Consider the following 16,970-nt stretch of genomic DNA (forward strand, 5'->3'; position numbering starts at 1 on the left):
ACCAGGAAGTTCTGCAAGGCTTTCAGGTAGTATCTGTAGTTATCGCTGTGCAGAATGACCAACATCATATTTACCTATCAATATACTGTATTAAAAAAAAACATTGATATGACAGGAAATAACAAGGAAATGGGACTCAATATGCTTTCACACTGACTTATGTTTATAATCTTTCTTCTTGTATTTTGCAGGACTGTATCTCTGAATTTGATGTTCATTTCTTTGTGTTCAAGGCTTTTATTTCTCGTGTTTCTGTAATAGCAAATGCAATGGTCCTGATAAAATGAGATGATAAGACAGCTCTGAGGCATCTTACCTCGAACCACTAGTTTGGCTGAAGCCGAAGCGCTGTCCACCACAGTCTGAGCTGTGCACGTGTACATCCCTGCTTGACTCAGCTGAGCATTCACAATCAGCAGGTCACCAATGTTTTCCTTCTGAAAAGGCACAGACAGAGCAAGAGAGAGCAAATAAATTCAACGCTGTCAGGAGTCTAACAGACACAACAACATTACAGTGAACTCGCTGAGCTGAGATTACAGGAGCTTATTTTCAGCTAGACCCACAGCGTCTTATCACATCAACATTCATTAAACCTTTAGACATAAAGGAGTGAGGACATGAAATGGATAGTTAATCTCATTTAGGAGCGTATTTCTGCCAGGCCCTGTTCTCAGGTACCGTGAAATGTTCAACTTGCCGTCCTGAAATGAAGTAATTATAGTTGGGAAATATCTCATATATCATGGTGGCATGGTCAACTTAGTCGAACTGAAAATGCTGGGAAGTCTGTTGTCTATTTTGGTGTGTTGGTCCAAACTTTGGCGTCAGTGTAACAGCATTTACTTTTGGCACCAGATTCTCATAATATTAGCATATTATTGAAAAACAGGTAAGACCAGCAGTGATGAGGGCAGCCTTAACCACAGCTGTTCAGTAAACGATGGAACAAATCTTTAACACAACGATCCTCAATCGTAAAAAAAACACCAAACCAACGTATGAATGTATTTGCTAACGAGTAGTTTGTGTGTGTGATATATCTTCTTCCTTTGTGCCAATAAAAACACATCAGTGAGCCACCCTGTTGACATGTTTCTTCATCACCATGAACACACACTGTACTGCACCAAATTCCATTGGAAAAGAGCCCAAACAAATGGACTATTTCCTCCTAGTGAGAGCCACAGACACTGTTGGGAAGTCAGAAAGCACTGATCGTTTTGGTCTTTAAATGGGATTTGTTGACAATAAGAAAAATTTGCCATTCTTATGTTTGTCACCACGTTACAAGATTTGATCACTTAGCTTTAAACACAGAAAAAACAGAATATCCCCCACTGTGTTTTTCCTCTTCAGTAAAACCAGAAGGAAAACCTTTGATCAAAAAGGCAGCATGTTCTTTCAATCCATCTTTTCATGAGAATTACAAACGCTAACAACCTCGAAGCTCAGGTGGATTCTGCTAATGGTCAACCATGGTCTTATCTGTTTAATGTTTTGAAGCCTGAAGGGGAATACTGACTATCAAGTCAGTACGTTTACATGCACACCAATATTCCACTATTATGACAATATTCCGAATTTGATACAGGTCATGTAAACAGCATATTCCGGTTGGATTTTCTGAATAAGGCCTTTTTCCGAATATAGCATTTTCAATAACAAAAGATTTTCTGCTGTTTTCTTATGCGAGCATCCAAACAGCACATCGCCAGGTGTTTGTTTGTGTTACCTGCAGGACAAACAACGGGAAAAGACACGGATAATGTGTTGTTTTTTTATACATGGGCCTATTTATGAATAATTTTAAACATGTTATGTCTGTGCATGTTTCTTGGGAGAGGCATTTGTCCACAATAAACAGTTGAAATATGTTCAGTGAACTAAAGTCGCCTACATCAAACGTCAGTTGTCAACAACGTGTCTCCAACTGGGAAACTCTGTTAGCAAAATCTAGCCCGAGTTTCCCACCTCTGATTCCCACAGGAAGGTACGTGAATGGTGATGTTTTCACTCGGAAAAACTTTTTCCGATGTCCATGAACGCACAGTGAGAATAGGAGGAGGAAGTGATGTTTAGAAAGTTCCTTTTTCCCATGGCTTCATAGAGGGAGCATCACAGTGTACGTATCCACTTAATCCTTTGCCTTAAAGTCCACAAACCGGCTTTATCTGTAAGTTATCCAATATTTACAGTTATATTAACATGTTTATGTTAATATTTATTTGGTTTGAGTACAGTATTTTGAGGATGTTTAGTTTATTGTCAAGTACATATGGATGTATTCAATCTTTGGTCGTTAAAGCATTGGTGCTTGTGTTAATGATATTTACAGATTACAATACATAATTTTAAGCATCTGTTTATGTTGATTTATATCAATAATTCTCTACTAATGTACGCAAGATATTTGTTACTTGCAAAGATACTTATTGTGTTTGTATTTTTGTGTTCTTTTTCCATGTAAACAGCTTAGTCTGAATATCGTATTTTTTCCGAATTAGGGCAAAAATGCAATCACCCACCACAACCCGTATCTCGCCTTCGCCGCTTTGTACCCCCAGTCAGGCGGGCAGGTCTGTGACCAGCGCTTTTGTTTTGGCTGCAGGACCAGATGGCTGCTTGCCTGTGCTGGACTACCTGTACCCCAACACTCCCCTCCCCCATTGCGTGTCTTGTGTGCTCTTGTATTGGTTATGTGCTTATGTTGCTGAGGTGTTTTTTTTCCTGTTCCCACACTGTAGTCCTATCGGGGGCATAGTCTAGGAGTTGCCTTTTTCTCCTCGTCTCTCCTCATGTCATGCTGTATTTTCTTTACCCCATTGTATGTTTGTATGTACCTTGTAAAGGGCTTTGTGATTTTTATCTGTGAAATGCGCTCTATAAATAAACTTTGAATTGAATTGAAAAAACTGAATATTATGTGCATGTAAACGTAGACAGTGATGTCCCCTCTTCCCCAACACTGCCTCACAAAATCACCCACACAGCACTTGAACAAAAGCACTGCAATGTGCAAAGCTCCATGCAGCAGAATTGTTCTTCAGGGCTTCCAGTCTTACACACAAAATATCCTCCCAACCCCCTTCTCTCTACCTCGCCTGGCAGGACTCACCCCCTCCACCCGGTGATACGGCCCGGCCGAGGCCTCCAGGTCCAACAGGACCCTGTTGAGGGCCCAGGTGAAGGTCAGGTCCATGGTGGGGTCGTGGGAGGCGTGACATTGCAGCGTCACATTCTCCCCCTGGTTGATGTCAGCGTTGGAAGGAGCCAGCGTGATCTTGGTGGCATCTGCATGGTTTGGGCAGAAAATTAAAGCTAATTCAGACAAAAACTAGTGGCAGCGGTGTGAACGTTTGTGGCTCTTTGAGAACCACAAACGTTCACAATAAACAAAAAGAAATTCTCTAAAATGAAGAGAAAGTTGATGGTCCTGATAGGTGACTGTAACATAATGAGGCTAGTTTTCACATCCCATCGATAGAGCTTTCTCACAGCTGACATTTGGGCATGTCCAAGCAGGTAAAGCACAGTTGGCTCACTGTCACGGCTTTTGGAGACTTGATACAACTGAGCAATTTTGTTTCACCTGCTGTTGTCTGCAATGAAAAATGTCAAAATGTCTGCCCTGGATTTATTTCAGTTACCCAGCTTCACCTAACCTAACAACCGCGGTCCTGCATAAGCTGTGTCCTGACGGTGGTTAACAACTAGTTCAATCAACGCAGGGTTTCCCAATCCAGCGGCGCGCGCGTTCACATAAAAGAGCTGGTGTTTGCACAGCATGACCAATCGCAAATATCTACCAGAGACACATATATTACATAAGAGCAAACTATAATTCTACATAAATATGAAGAACATAGACACAGTTTTACAGGCAAAACGCAATACAGTCGCTGCTTCCTAAAACAGGAAGGAAAGCTGGCAAAAAAAAAAAAAGGCAACGCTGTAAATGCGTAAATCACAACGCTTATCAATATCACTTCCTCATCAGTCAGGCACAAGATCTGACCATAATTACACTTGTGCTTTCCATAAACTGTCATTGCTTTAGCCTATTTTTTCAGTTGCAACCCTGGCAGTGGAAGCAATCGTGAGAGCAAATAAAAAATATAAAAACATAATTCTAGTGACGAGTCCATAGCAACCAGTTTGTGTGTTGAATGTTACCCAGAGTGCCTTGCTGAATGGTCTCAATGTTTTATTTTTTTATTTCATGTGAATACTAGTTTACTACAGGAGTAACTTAGTATTTGAAGTAATGCAGTAATGCAGGAAGTGTGCATTTAGTTTTCATGCTTATTGTGTTTCCACAACAATGTTAGTGAGTAAATCTGCTGAAATGGCCCCCACACCATAACAGAGGAGTGTGATGCGTCAGATGAGATTGCAGAGATTTAGTCACATATGACATGGCTGTAAAAAAACAATCACAATCTGTATATATTTGCAAAGCGCAAACCAGTGCAGAAGGTATCGATAAGGTGTTGGGGGAGGGTCATGCCTTTTTACCAAATCGTTTTGGAGGGTCACAGTCATAGAAATGTTTTTACTGGCAAGGGGAAGGTCATGTCTACTTTGGCTAAAGGTCCCAAAACCCCTCCGATGGCCCCTTAAATAAATAACGAACAGTCCCTAAGAGACAAAACCTAAACAGGACATAAACATTTTTCTCATATAGCCTTTAAGATTTAAAAAAGATTAAAAAAAACTAAAAAAAACTTTACATAACACATTAAATCAACCATCATTTTTATTAAGGATACATTTGTTTTTTAAAGCATTGTGACCACACTCTGTACTGAGCAGGACATTTTACAATTAAAAAATACATTTAGTCAGTGCTCTCTGATGAAAAACTAGTTTTAAACCAGTTTTTTAAGTTTCAAAATTACTTAAAACATATCTGTACTGCAATTTTTTTGTTATTTATCTGCCATATATGCCAATACAGATATATCTGTAATAAGCTAATAAGCCAATACTGTATATGAGCCCGGTTGATTTATTGGTTTAGTGCTAATTTGTGATGATTTTTTTTCCTCAATTACTTGGGATTTCAAGAAATTATTTGTGTTTTTATCATTAGGACTTCAGTTTAGGGTCATAGATAAAATGATGTATAGGCCATACACTGCAAAAAAAAAAACATACAGACAAACAAAAACATTGACAGAGCATCTGTAATGTCACTCTTACAACTCTGGAGATACATTTTCCACTGGAAAATTCAACTTTGCTTAAGGTAGCCTGACTCTGACAGTTGTAGTTTTCAGATCACAAGGCTACTGACATTGGATGGTTTGTGTGTGTGTGTGTGTGTGTGTGTGTGTGTGTGTATACCTCTGACAGACAGGTGTCCGGTGCTATTGGCTTTGCCCAGGTAGTTTTCAGCAAAGCAGGTGTATTTCCCTTCATCTGCCCTGCTGATGTTGTTGATCCATAAGACGCCGTCTGGAGTTACGGTGACTCTGTGAAGACACGAGCATGTGGAGGGTAAAGAGTGCCCGCAGCTGGCTGACTACGGCACTGCTGCCAACTCAATGCATGCAGGGGGGTGGACAAAATATTGGAAACAACTCTCATGTAATCCAATACAACATAAACATTTTCTTTAAATATAATCAAAGATCCTCTCCGGGAACCATCACCTTATCGTGGTGGAGAGGTTTGTGTGTCTCTATGAACCTGAGGGCTGTGTTGTCTGGAGCTTTGTGCTCCTGGTAGGGTCTCCCAAGGCAAAGTGGTCTCAGGTGAGCGGCTAGACAAAGAATGGTTCAAAAACCCTATTAAAAATCGAGGAAGAGGTGAAGTGACCCTGCCCGGAGGAAGCCCGGGGCCCCCGTCTGGAGCCAGGCCCAGATGGCGGGCTCGTCAGCGAGCGTCTGGTGGCCGGGTTTGCCACGGAGCCTGGTCGGGCACAGCCCGAAAAAGCTACGTGGCCCCCCATCTCTCCAGCCCATGGGCCCACCACCTGTGTGAGGAACCGCTGGGGTCGGGTGCGCTGCCACGCGCCTTTACTTTGGAGTTTACCCCGGTGGACGAGAGGGTCGCCTCCCTACGCCTGCGGGTGGTGGGGGGGAAAACTCTGACTGTTGTTTGTGCATATGCACCAAACAGGAGTTCGGAGTATTCGGCCTTCTTGGAGACCTTGAGTGGAGTCCTGCATGGGGCTCCAGTGGGGGACTTCATTGTTCTGCTGGGGGACTTCAACGCGCACGTGGGCAATGATGGAGACACCTGGAGAGGCGTGATTGGGAGGAACGGCCTCACTGATCTAAACCAGAGTGGTTGTTTGTTGTTGGACTTCTGTGCTAGTCATTGATTGTCTATAACGAACACCATGTTCGAACATAGGGATTCTCATAAGTGTACTTGGTACCAGAGCACCCTAGGCCAACGGTCAATGATCGATTTTATAATCATTTCATCTGATCTGAGGCCGTATGTTTTGGACACTCGGGTGAAGACAGGGGCGGAGCTGTCAACCGATCACCATCTGGTGGTGAGTTGGGTCAGGGGGTGGGGGAAGACTCTGGACAGACCTGGTAAGCCCAAACGGGTAGTGCGGGTAAATTGGGAACGTCTGGAGGAGGCCCCTATCCGACAGACTTTCAACTCACACCTCCGGCGGAGCTTTTCGTGCATCCCTGTGGAGGCTGGGGGCATTGAACCCGAGTGGACAATGTTCAAAGTTTCCATTGCTGAAGCTGCGGCGAGGAGCTGTGGTCTTAGGGTCTTAGGTGCCTCAAGGGGCGGTAACCCACGAACACCATGGTGGACACCGGTGGTCAGGGAAGCCGTCCGACTGAAGAAGGAGTCTTTCCGGGATATGTTATCCCAGAGGACTCCGGAGGCAGTTGCAGGGTACCGAAGGGCCCGAAGGGCTGCAACCTCTGCCGTGAAAAAGGCAAAGCAGCGGGTGTGGGAGAAGTTTGGAGAAGACATGGAGAAGGACTTTCGGTCGGCACCAAAGGGCTTCTGGAAAACTGTTCGCCACTTCAGGAGGGGGAAGCGGGGAACCATCCAAGCTGTGTACAGTAAGGAGGGGACACTGTTGACCTCAACTGAGGAGGTAATAGGGCGGTGGAAGGAGCACTTTGAGGAACTCCTGAATCCGACTAATACGCCCTCTATGTTAGAGGCAGAGCTGGAGGATGACGGGGGATTGTCGTCGATTTCCCAGGCGGAAGTCACTGATGTAGTCAAACAACTCCACAGTGGCAAAGCCCCAGGGATTGATGAGATCCGTCCAGAAATGCTCAAGGCTCTGGGTGTGGAGGGGCTGTCCTGGTTGACACATCTCTTCAACATTGCGTGGAAGTCTGGAACAGTGCCAAAGGAGTGGCAGACTGGGGTGGTGGTTTCCCCATATCAAGGCGTAGGTGGGGTGGGGAGGGGTTGCAGTTCAGTGGGCTGCTCTTTGCAGATGACGTGGTCCTGATGGCATCATCGGCCTGTGACCTTCAGCACACACTGGATCGGTTCGCAGCTGAGTGTGAAGCGGCTGGGATGAGAATCAGCACCTCTAAATCTGAGGCCATGGTTCTCAGCAGGAAACCAATGGAATGCCTTCTCCAGGTAGGGAATGAGTCCTTACCCCAAGTGAAGGAGTTCAAGTACCTTGGGGTTTTGTTCGCGAGTGAGGGGACAATGGAGCGGGAGATTGGTCGGAGAATCGGCGCAGTGCGGTATTACATTCAATCCATCGCACCGTTGTGACGAAAGAGAGCTGAGCCAGAAGGCAAAGCTCTCGATCTACCGGTCAGTTTTCGTTCCTACCCTCACCTATGGTCATGAAGGCTGGGTCATGACCGAAAGAACGGAGATCCAGGGTACAAGCCGCCGAAATGGGTTTCCTCAGGAGGGTGGCTGGCGTCTCCCCTTAGAGATAGGGTGAGAAGCTCAGTCATCCGTGAGGAGCTCGGAGTAGAGCCGCTGCTCCTTCGTGTCGAAAGGAGCCAGTTGAGGTGGTTCGGGCATCTGGTAAGGATGCCCCCTGGGCGCCTCCCTAGGGAGGTGTTCCAGGCACGTCCAGCTGGGAGGAGGCCTCGGGGAAGACCCAGGACTAGGTGGAGGGATTATATCTCCAACCTGGCCTGGGAAGGCCTTGGGATCCCCCAGTCAGAGCTGGTTAATGTGGCTCGGGAAAGGGAAGTTTGGGGTCCCCTGCTGGAGCTGCTCCCCCCGCGACCCGACACCAGATAAGCGGAAGAAGATGGATGGATGGATGGAAAATCAAAGAACATTAACATTATCCGTTTCCCGTCTCCATCCATTACAAGACAGTATAACAGGTCAACAAATTAAAATAGCTTGGACTCACTTTAGACAATAATCTCTAAATTCTATGGACAATTTCTGTTAAAATATAAGGTCATACAACTATAATACACAGTTTGTTTTAGAGTGTATTTCCACACAATGCACTGCTGCCATCTGGCCGCAGATAGAGGACTCTGAGGTGTAAAAGGACTTGCTTTGGCAGAAGTTTTGTTTCTTCTGCCATAGCACTGCTGAACAAACATCTCGCTGACCTTGTATAGATCTGGTGTCGTTGTTGTAGATGTGGTTGTTTGTATGTGTATAAATACCTGTCTTTATGTCATCTGTTGATGTATTTGTACGTGCATATTGCCATGTTCATGAAACAGAATGTGAAAACAAATTTCCCCCATGGGACAACATCATGCATCACAAAGATAGTATTTGTGTTAGTGCTACTGTTTTTAATTGTGTTGTATCATACATGTGTTCCTATTATTGGATGGTTATTGATGGGGGTTGTGCGCTTGCAACTTACAATGACTTACAAAGATACATAACAGCTACAAGTGTATGCACTATACAGGATTTACCCTATTATACTTTATCAACAGGAATAGATAGGTCAAACAGCAAACAGCCAGCCACAAAAAGTCTATAAACAAAGCATCAGGCTGTCTTTGAGATTTCACATGAACAACGGTTAAAGTTACCCAGGCTACCGAAGAATACCATAATTCCTCCGTTTAATTAGGCGTAAGCGATGCACCCCAAGCTTCCATCCTTAACAAACAACCATGTATATGCGCTCTTCCAGTCTCTACACTGCTGGCTGTTCCAATTTAACGGGAGAGAGGAGCAAGAGAGGTTAGGATGGTGACCGGCCTCTGACGAGCTGTTACCACCACCATCTTCAGCCAGAGAGGGCATTATTTCTTCAGCTTCTTCTTGCGTTGTCACCCTGGCGGGAGGTGTGCCAACAGGGCTTGCAGCAGGTGAATCGGTCGTGCTATTAATGTCCTCAGTACACAATTTCTTAGTAAAAACCTAAATTAATTAAACTGCCTTATTTTCTTTTTGCAATGGCTATATGATGCTTACTGCAGAATGGATTTCAAGGACTTTGCGTGCCGATTAATGGCCTCCAACGTTTATATTTTTCCTACGAATCTTTGAGTTGTACTTTGAGTTGAGATGTACTAAACATGAGTTGAATTTGCACCGCAGCGCCGCCACGCCTTGATGCTCATGACACGAATAACATGTATAGTCATCTTTATTGAAGTGAATTAGGTTTAAATCGCCGTCATGCATGAGTGAATGATATTTTTGCAATTTTACACAATATAATCCACGATGCTCACGTTACACAAAACTGAAATTGCATGTCACAGTGACACATTGTCAATATTTTTAGAGACCCCCAAAATTTCACAAATCACGTTTTCAGGGGAGCCCATGTCTTATTAAGGACAGCCGTGCTCCCCCTAGCTCCCCCGTAGTTCGCACCCTGCCTTTACACCCATTCCAGGGTTTGATTCCCACCCACATGTTCACAGCTGCTCTGCTTCAGCCTGCTGCAGTCCTCAGTTTAGCTTGAAAATTCAGTTTATTTACAAATGATTTAGTTCATTTTATTCTCCAAACTCAATGATAAGATCTTAGGAGGTGGTGAGGTCACTAGTCACCAAAAGAAGAAACCACGTGTGATCAGGACAAATTCACAATTTTTCGACCAATAATAAATTAAGTCAAACATTTAAGTTATTGCCTGAACATGATGTTTAGAGCTACTGCGTCACCTTTGACCTGCAGTACTGTACTCACATGAAACACTTATATTAGTATGTGACTACAGACCATGTGTTACTGATGTTTGTTGTCAACAGTCTGGTCTTGTCACTGCAGCACTGCAGCTATACGCAGGTGTGCACCAAGAGAGAACAAACCCACCCTACAATTTAAGGGAAACCGGAATCAGAACCGGTTATATTAAATTCAATGCAACATTATTAGGAGCACATCAGCTGAAACATTATCCCTGCCACGGATGTGTTTTACATCAACATTGAAGGCTTGCATATGGGTTATTATGGATCCCACGCAACTTCTAGGCAAGTCCCGCCCTACGAAGCAGACCGATTGGTTGGGGTTAGCCATTTACCTTGAGTAGTTAAGTTTAGGATAGCCAACTTGTCAGGGGATAGGACTTGAACAAATTGGGGTACGTTACTTTGCGTAAGCATGGACGCCTGGCCAATAGTAGAGTGTGATGCTATTGAAGGGCGGGTCCCTCGTAGCAGTTGCGTGGGTTTCATTACAGACACATCATGTTTTGTATCTCTGATTGGTTGTAAGTCTATCCAATCGGGTCTAGAGGCATTTACAGCTGTTGATAATGCTCCTCAGAAATTGAAAATGAACTCACATTTGCGATTCTGTCTGGAGATGTCACGCTAAGACTTAGGCTATCTGGCAGACATATCTCATATTCACTCTTACCTTTAAACTGCGGAAACAAAGTATTACATTCCACAGACAGCTGTAAACAGCTCCTTATCTGTAGCTTGGTGGACACCCACACTACTGCTTTAGCAATGAATGTGACTGATGTGTTTGGACTAAAGGAGGATAGCATGGACTGCTAGGCAATTAGTGTGTATGATTGACAGCATCTGATGATTACAACTAAATGGGTAACTGACTAATTGCCTTTGAATAAGCAATTTAGTCCTCACTCAAACAACTGACATTTTGAAGGTTTGCCGACCACTTAGCATTCAGACGGTGATGAATTCACAGACAGAACAACATTAATATGAGTTGGACAAAGGACTGACAAACCTTTGACTCATGGTTGTGTGTTTGGCCTTAAACACCCTCTGAATCAGTAGACCCACACCAACACTCAGGTAGTTACAGACTTCCCATGCATCTGTGACAGAATCTGATGAAATCAACAGCAATAAATCCTCCGATACATACGAGTGTTAAGTCACTTTTGATCTCACCTCCAAGTTGGCGTCTTGGGTTTTTCTTAATCTTTTCACAGTTGGCATATTTTTTATTAATGAGCTGCATCTCTTGAAGTGTGCAGAAACTGAGGGCATGCTCACCCTGCAGATGGTGACATTATTTATCGCTTGAAACTGAAGTTGCCAGAGTGGACATGCGTAATTTTCATCGTTTGCCTGGAGCAGGGTAAGACTGCGGCAAAGACCTTACTATCAAGAGAATGTAGCATCTACTGCTATATCGGTAAATTATACATATAGGAGACATACACTACAGTAATCTGTAATTTAATCATCATAGTTTAATCACTAGTACATTCACCAGCTTTGAACATGTGCATACGTTTGTGTAATAATGATGACTTACGCCTTCAGGTTCCCACCTGAGCTGGAGCTTCATTTGTATTACGTAAAAGAGATGTTTTTTGTTTTTGGGGTGGTGGGGGCAGACACGCATGCAGACATGTTAGATTTTAGTAGTGGACTACATACAGTAAATGATGAAGCATCATCTACAGATTGGAACTTGGTTTAACTTTGTGTTAAACTGATTTGTCTAATGTCTAAGATGTTTTAAGTCAATCTACATGATCAGTAGCTACTCTGAATAAGTTAATGGATGTTTTTTGGCTGTATAGAGATCCTGCATTGCTGGGCAACATCTAGCTAAACAGGAAGGGGTTTATATTTCAGACTTTGGAGTTTTGTAACCAGTAAACAAAATTACAGGATAGTAAAAAAAGTAGTCCTTTCTTTCCTCTGACAGTTCGTTGATTTGTTCATCCAGATTCCTGCAAATATCTAACACTTCCTACTGCGAAGCCATTTATTCTATTGTGGTGGTTACACCACACACCACTCTTTATCTACGGCCTAGTACACACGTACATGCAAATCTTCGTGAGTCTTTGCCTTTCATCCACAAACTGTGTTTTAGGTCACTGAAAATGGATCTTTTCGAAAACTCCGGCCAGGGTGAAGATGTTGAGAAACAGTTTTCAGTGTTGACATGTAGACAGGGAAAACTATGTTTTTTTCTTGTGACGCCAGAGTATGAATATCTGTATGGATATCCAGGTATCCTGTTAAAGCAACACCAAAGATTCTTTTGTACCTTAAAATAATGTTTCCAGAATCGTTTCAGTGGTTCATCAACTCGTAACAGTGGTTGGCTTTGCGGCCCTCTATCGGCTATAACCGCACTATGCACGTTTGCCAAATCGCGTAGCAGATCTGTAGTTCGAATGAGACATATGACAGCGGTAATGGACAATTTTGCTTCCAACCTGTAGGGGGACCGAAGAGGAAAAGTGCTTTGGTGTTGCTTTAACTTCACTCTGTATGTTACGCTGAGCCTCACAGTTTCTCTATTTCAGGTGTATTCTATATTGTGTGTTATTTATTTGTTTCACAATAGAGAACTCTAAACTCATTCTGTGAAATCACAGCACAAGTCTCCCTCAGGCAAATACCCACCACAAGGAAATGAGGGATATAGAAATATTGCAAAATTACCAGTATTTGTTTTACAAGGTTTTAAAATGTGAAGCAAATGCCCTGTACTATGTATGGAAATCAGATTGACTGAGTATTACCTGCTGCTGTTGGTGAGCAGCTCTGTCCCACGGCTCCAGAAAAGGCTTGGCTTGGGGGCAGCTCGAGGGCGACACTCCATCTTCACCTGCCCCCCTCTGGCTGCTGGGATCAGTCTCCTTACTGGATTCAACCGGAAATCTGGGGCCTGAACTGGAAGGAGAGGAGGCAGGATGAAGTCCCAATCACAACATAGAGGGAGATGAGATGAGATGAGATGCAGAAAGAGGATGGAGATAGTGAGGAATAATGAAAGACAGGCAGAATGCTTTTTATCTTGAGGCAAGATAGTAGTACAGTATTATAGTTGATGTTATTATTGAGAAATGTAATTTTGGGAATGAAAATCTTTTTAAGTTTTATAACTTGAACAATATTAATTGTTTTAAATAAGGGAAACTAAAGACAGTGCTCCTTGGACCTTACCCTGGACTCTGAGCTCGGCAGTGGAGTAGATGGTGCCATGTTTGTTCTCAGCCACACACTGGTACATCCCAGAATCCTCCAGGGCCAGGTTACTGATCTTAAGACGAGCCCCGTTCACCTCTACCCGCTCCTGGGGTGAGAGCATGAAAAGCATGTGTGAGGGAATTAAAGTACCAGTAAGTACTTAAACCCAGTAAGGGGGAGAACTCCTACTCACATTTACCCTCCACCTGTGTTTTATGTCGACTGAAACACAACTGTAGAAGGTTTTTGAGCTTCCTAAACGTTGGGATTTTGCTCTTTGATTTGTTCTTACACTTCAGAAAAATGTCAATGTTAAGTAGCTACATAGTCACAAATACTATCACAGCCCTCATTAATATAATAATTTCCACTCTCTGAGAGGCAGATTGGGATAATTAAGTAATAATAACAGATGAAATCTGTATGTGGTAAAATCAGGGGAAAATGTTACTAAATAGGCCATGACACAGACAATTTACACCGGCTTAAGAACATAGGCAACTTCTGTAGTTATTACAAATCACATGGCGAGGTGATCCCAGAATGAGACTTCACACTGCTACAGTACATACGCAACAAGTTACCGGCAGGTAAATAAATAATTTGTTTGTAGTCATTCACTACATTTATATTCATAATTGTGTAGTATGATAAGACTCTTTTACACTTTGTACTTTTGCAACTTTGAAATGTTTTTCAGCAGCATGTATAACAAACAATCCAAAACAAATGAGCCACATATTACAGAGAATCACAAAGATGATCTCTATCTGCCAGTTTCATTTAATCATACTGTAGGTAATACTTTCCCTCTAACACTGCCAGTTAGAAATGAGAAATGGTAGAAAATTTAATATAAGTGATTCCTTTTACTTTGACGTTATTGTGCAAAGTTAGATTAGAACAGTTCGCATCAACATTGTTTGGTAACCAATCATTCACATCATTCACAGCAGCTCTATCCTATTCCAAGTTGAGAAGAGGTTGGCTTCCTGTGTGTTGATGTATCCACTCTAGTTTTATAAGAAATAGCAGAACATCTGACCTTTTCTGGGTTTAATTTATTCTATAATTCAAAGGAAAAATACTTTCTATGGGTCAAAATAATCCATTTACAGAGATGTTTACAGAAGTAAAAGGACAACAAGAACATTAGACATTAACAATGATTAGTGACTGACCAACCATAAAACTGCACATTTTATAAGTTTAATGGTTAATAGAAAAAAGAGCAGTGCTAGAGGGAGAATTTTAACTTCCTTTTGTGTGTGAAGGCATACAGTACAGTAGAAAGTAACTGTGTGTGTCACCTGTGTACTGAGTGGCTGTCCGTTGCGTAGCCAGCGTACGGAGGGTCTGGGTTTACCAGCAGCAACACAACTCCAGACAAGCTCAGAACTGATCTCCACCTCCGAGTCGCTCATCACCTGCAACCACTCCGGCTGAGCTGGAGGTCGGGAGAAGAAAGTTAAGGAAAAGGAGCAGAAATAAAACCGAAACAGAAAATGGTACACATTGAACAGAAATGCATTTAGGGAGTGAACTCAAGACATTTTGCCACTTTCAGACATGGAGTACATTACAATGCTGGCTTAATCGGTATGTAAAGTGATGGCTTTTTGTCATTCAGACAGAGTAGACTTTTACATTAATGTTCCTTATAGCTTCATTCATGACAGCACATGTGATAGCGAGGAAGATGTTCTGTTATCTCACAGGCTGCATCCCTGATGGATTTTAAATCCTTAATGACCATTGTGGGTGCGAAGGGCAGTGAAACTACTTCAACATCAGTTTAATCATTTAACATTATGCCACTTCTAGTGCCTATCAAGCACACAGAAAATGGACCCACGAGGCAAGACTCAACGTAAAATACAACAGTTTATTTAGCAGGTAAATAAACTCAGCAGCAGTGCCCAAATAACAACAGGCAAGTGAAAAATCCGGAAAAATACTAGCAGGACGTAAAACAAGACCACAACAGGAAGAGAGAAAACTTACAAGATAAAACAGGAAGTGGAAAACAAAACAGAAAATGTAACACAAACTCAAATAACTAGACACAGGGATGAAACATGACACTGCCTGCTTCATATTATGTAACAGCGCACAAGGATGTACAGTTAGGACTTGTATGTGCTGGATATTCATTTATTCATCCACGCATGAAGGTATATTGGAAATGCATTTAAAGACTGTTGATTAGATAATTATTGTTAGAGGTTATTTTTAAACTCTTTTACTCAATCACACTGCGACAGGGGAAATTTTTATAGACTGTATATCTTTTATTTCTGATATGACAAGATTGATCTCTGACTTTCAGAGTCTCATGGTTTATTATACTGATTTTGTGCATAAGAGACAGTGATTGAGATAAATGTATGACAGTGATCTCAGAAGGTGATATTTGGGCATTTTAGGCCTTTATTTTAACAGGACAGCTGAAGACATGAAAGGGGGGACAGAGAGAGGGAGAATGACATGCAGCAAAGGGCCACAGGTCAGCTGCGTCGAGGAGTGAACCTCCATATATGGGCGTGCGCTCTACGAGGTGAGCTACCCAGGTGCCCAGACATCATGACTTTAACGTAAAAGTAACCAGGATTTCTGTTAAACTGCTGTCAAAACATCCCTGATTAAACTGATACAGTGTGCTGTTTTGCTGCAATACAAACAAAAGCACACACTATCTTTTCCTCACCTTGCACATTTATGCGTCCCTGGTATGTGTCACTTCCCTCTGAGTTGTAGGCTTCACATTCGTAAACACCCTCGTCATCGAAGGAGAGTTCTGGCAGGATGAGGGTGGGGCCCTCAGCACTGGAGCCTGCCTTGGAAGGCATCAAACCGTCCACCTTCCTCCATCGCAGTTTTGGGACTGGACTATGAGACAAAAAATAGAGAGAGGAGTTGGATGTAAAGTAATGGAAGAATGGTCATTTTAAAAATGGAAGAGCACAGACCATGATGGGGATATTTGGAAGGAAGACATGCAAGTGTAAAGCTGGACAGGGCACAGCCTCTCAACCCAAAGTAACTTGCAGACACATTATGCAAAGATTTCAGAGTGGTGAACTTACTTTCCATAGGCGAAGCACTCTAACTGAGCGGTGTGTCCTGCTAGGCCGTAGGTCTCTGCAGGGAAGCGCACTTTGATGCTCGGAGCTGACTTCCTGGGATTGGCTGAAATAAAATACAAATGTATAATATTCAGATTAAATCCCATTTAGATTCACCTTTTATCCAATGTAGGAACTGGATGGGTCTACTGTAATGTATATCTAAATGTGCATACACAGAAAAATACACAGAGAAATGTGCCTTGTTAGTGATGTTTTGTTTTCGTTCTGGAGCAACATACTTTTTTTTTTTAATTACTGGCCAGATAACTGTGAGATTTGGTAGATATTTATGATCCCTATAAGATTTCCACTGATATACCTGATCACGGGCCCTTTCCTCTAGTGCTTACCTTGAGTCACCCTATCTATGTTTTCCACTTGTTCCAACATCTGGTACTAATCCAAAAATGTACTAGTACCAATGACATCTAGTGAACACATCAAGTTCTACAGATGATGAACCGTGTTTATTTTGAGCACTAATAAGCCCCAAGTATTTTGGTCGATTTTATAT

At 42.6% G+C, this 16,970-nt stretch overlaps 1 protein-coding gene across 1 annotated transcript in view; it reads right to left on the reverse strand.

Moving 5' to 3' along the window:
* cntn2 (contactin 2) overlaps positions 1-16,970 on the reverse strand; it is a 99,573-nt gene that overhangs the window by 23,990 nt on the left and 58,613 nt on the right. Inside the window, exons 7-14 of the mRNA XM_039798836.1 lie at positions 16,415-16,517; positions 16,036-16,217; positions 14,639-14,775; positions 13,305-13,434; positions 12,881-13,031; positions 5,350-5,477; positions 3,119-3,294; positions 317-437 (exon numbers count right to left, since the gene is read on the reverse strand). Coding sequence (XP_039654770.1) covers positions 317-437; positions 3,119-3,294; positions 5,350-5,477; positions 12,881-13,031; positions 13,305-13,434; positions 14,639-14,775; positions 16,036-16,217; positions 16,415-16,517 — 1,128 coding nt within the window. The remainder of the gene's footprint in view (positions 1-316; positions 438-3,118; positions 3,295-5,349; positions 5,478-12,880; positions 13,032-13,304; positions 13,435-14,638; positions 14,776-16,035; positions 16,218-16,414; positions 16,518-16,970) is intronic.

This window comes from Perca fluviatilis, chromosome 4 (assembly GCF_010015445.1).
Source record: "Perca fluviatilis chromosome 4, GENO_Pfluv_1.0, whole genome shotgun sequence".
Lineage (NCBI taxonomy): Eukaryota > Metazoa > Chordata > Actinopteri > Perciformes > Percidae > Perca > Perca fluviatilis.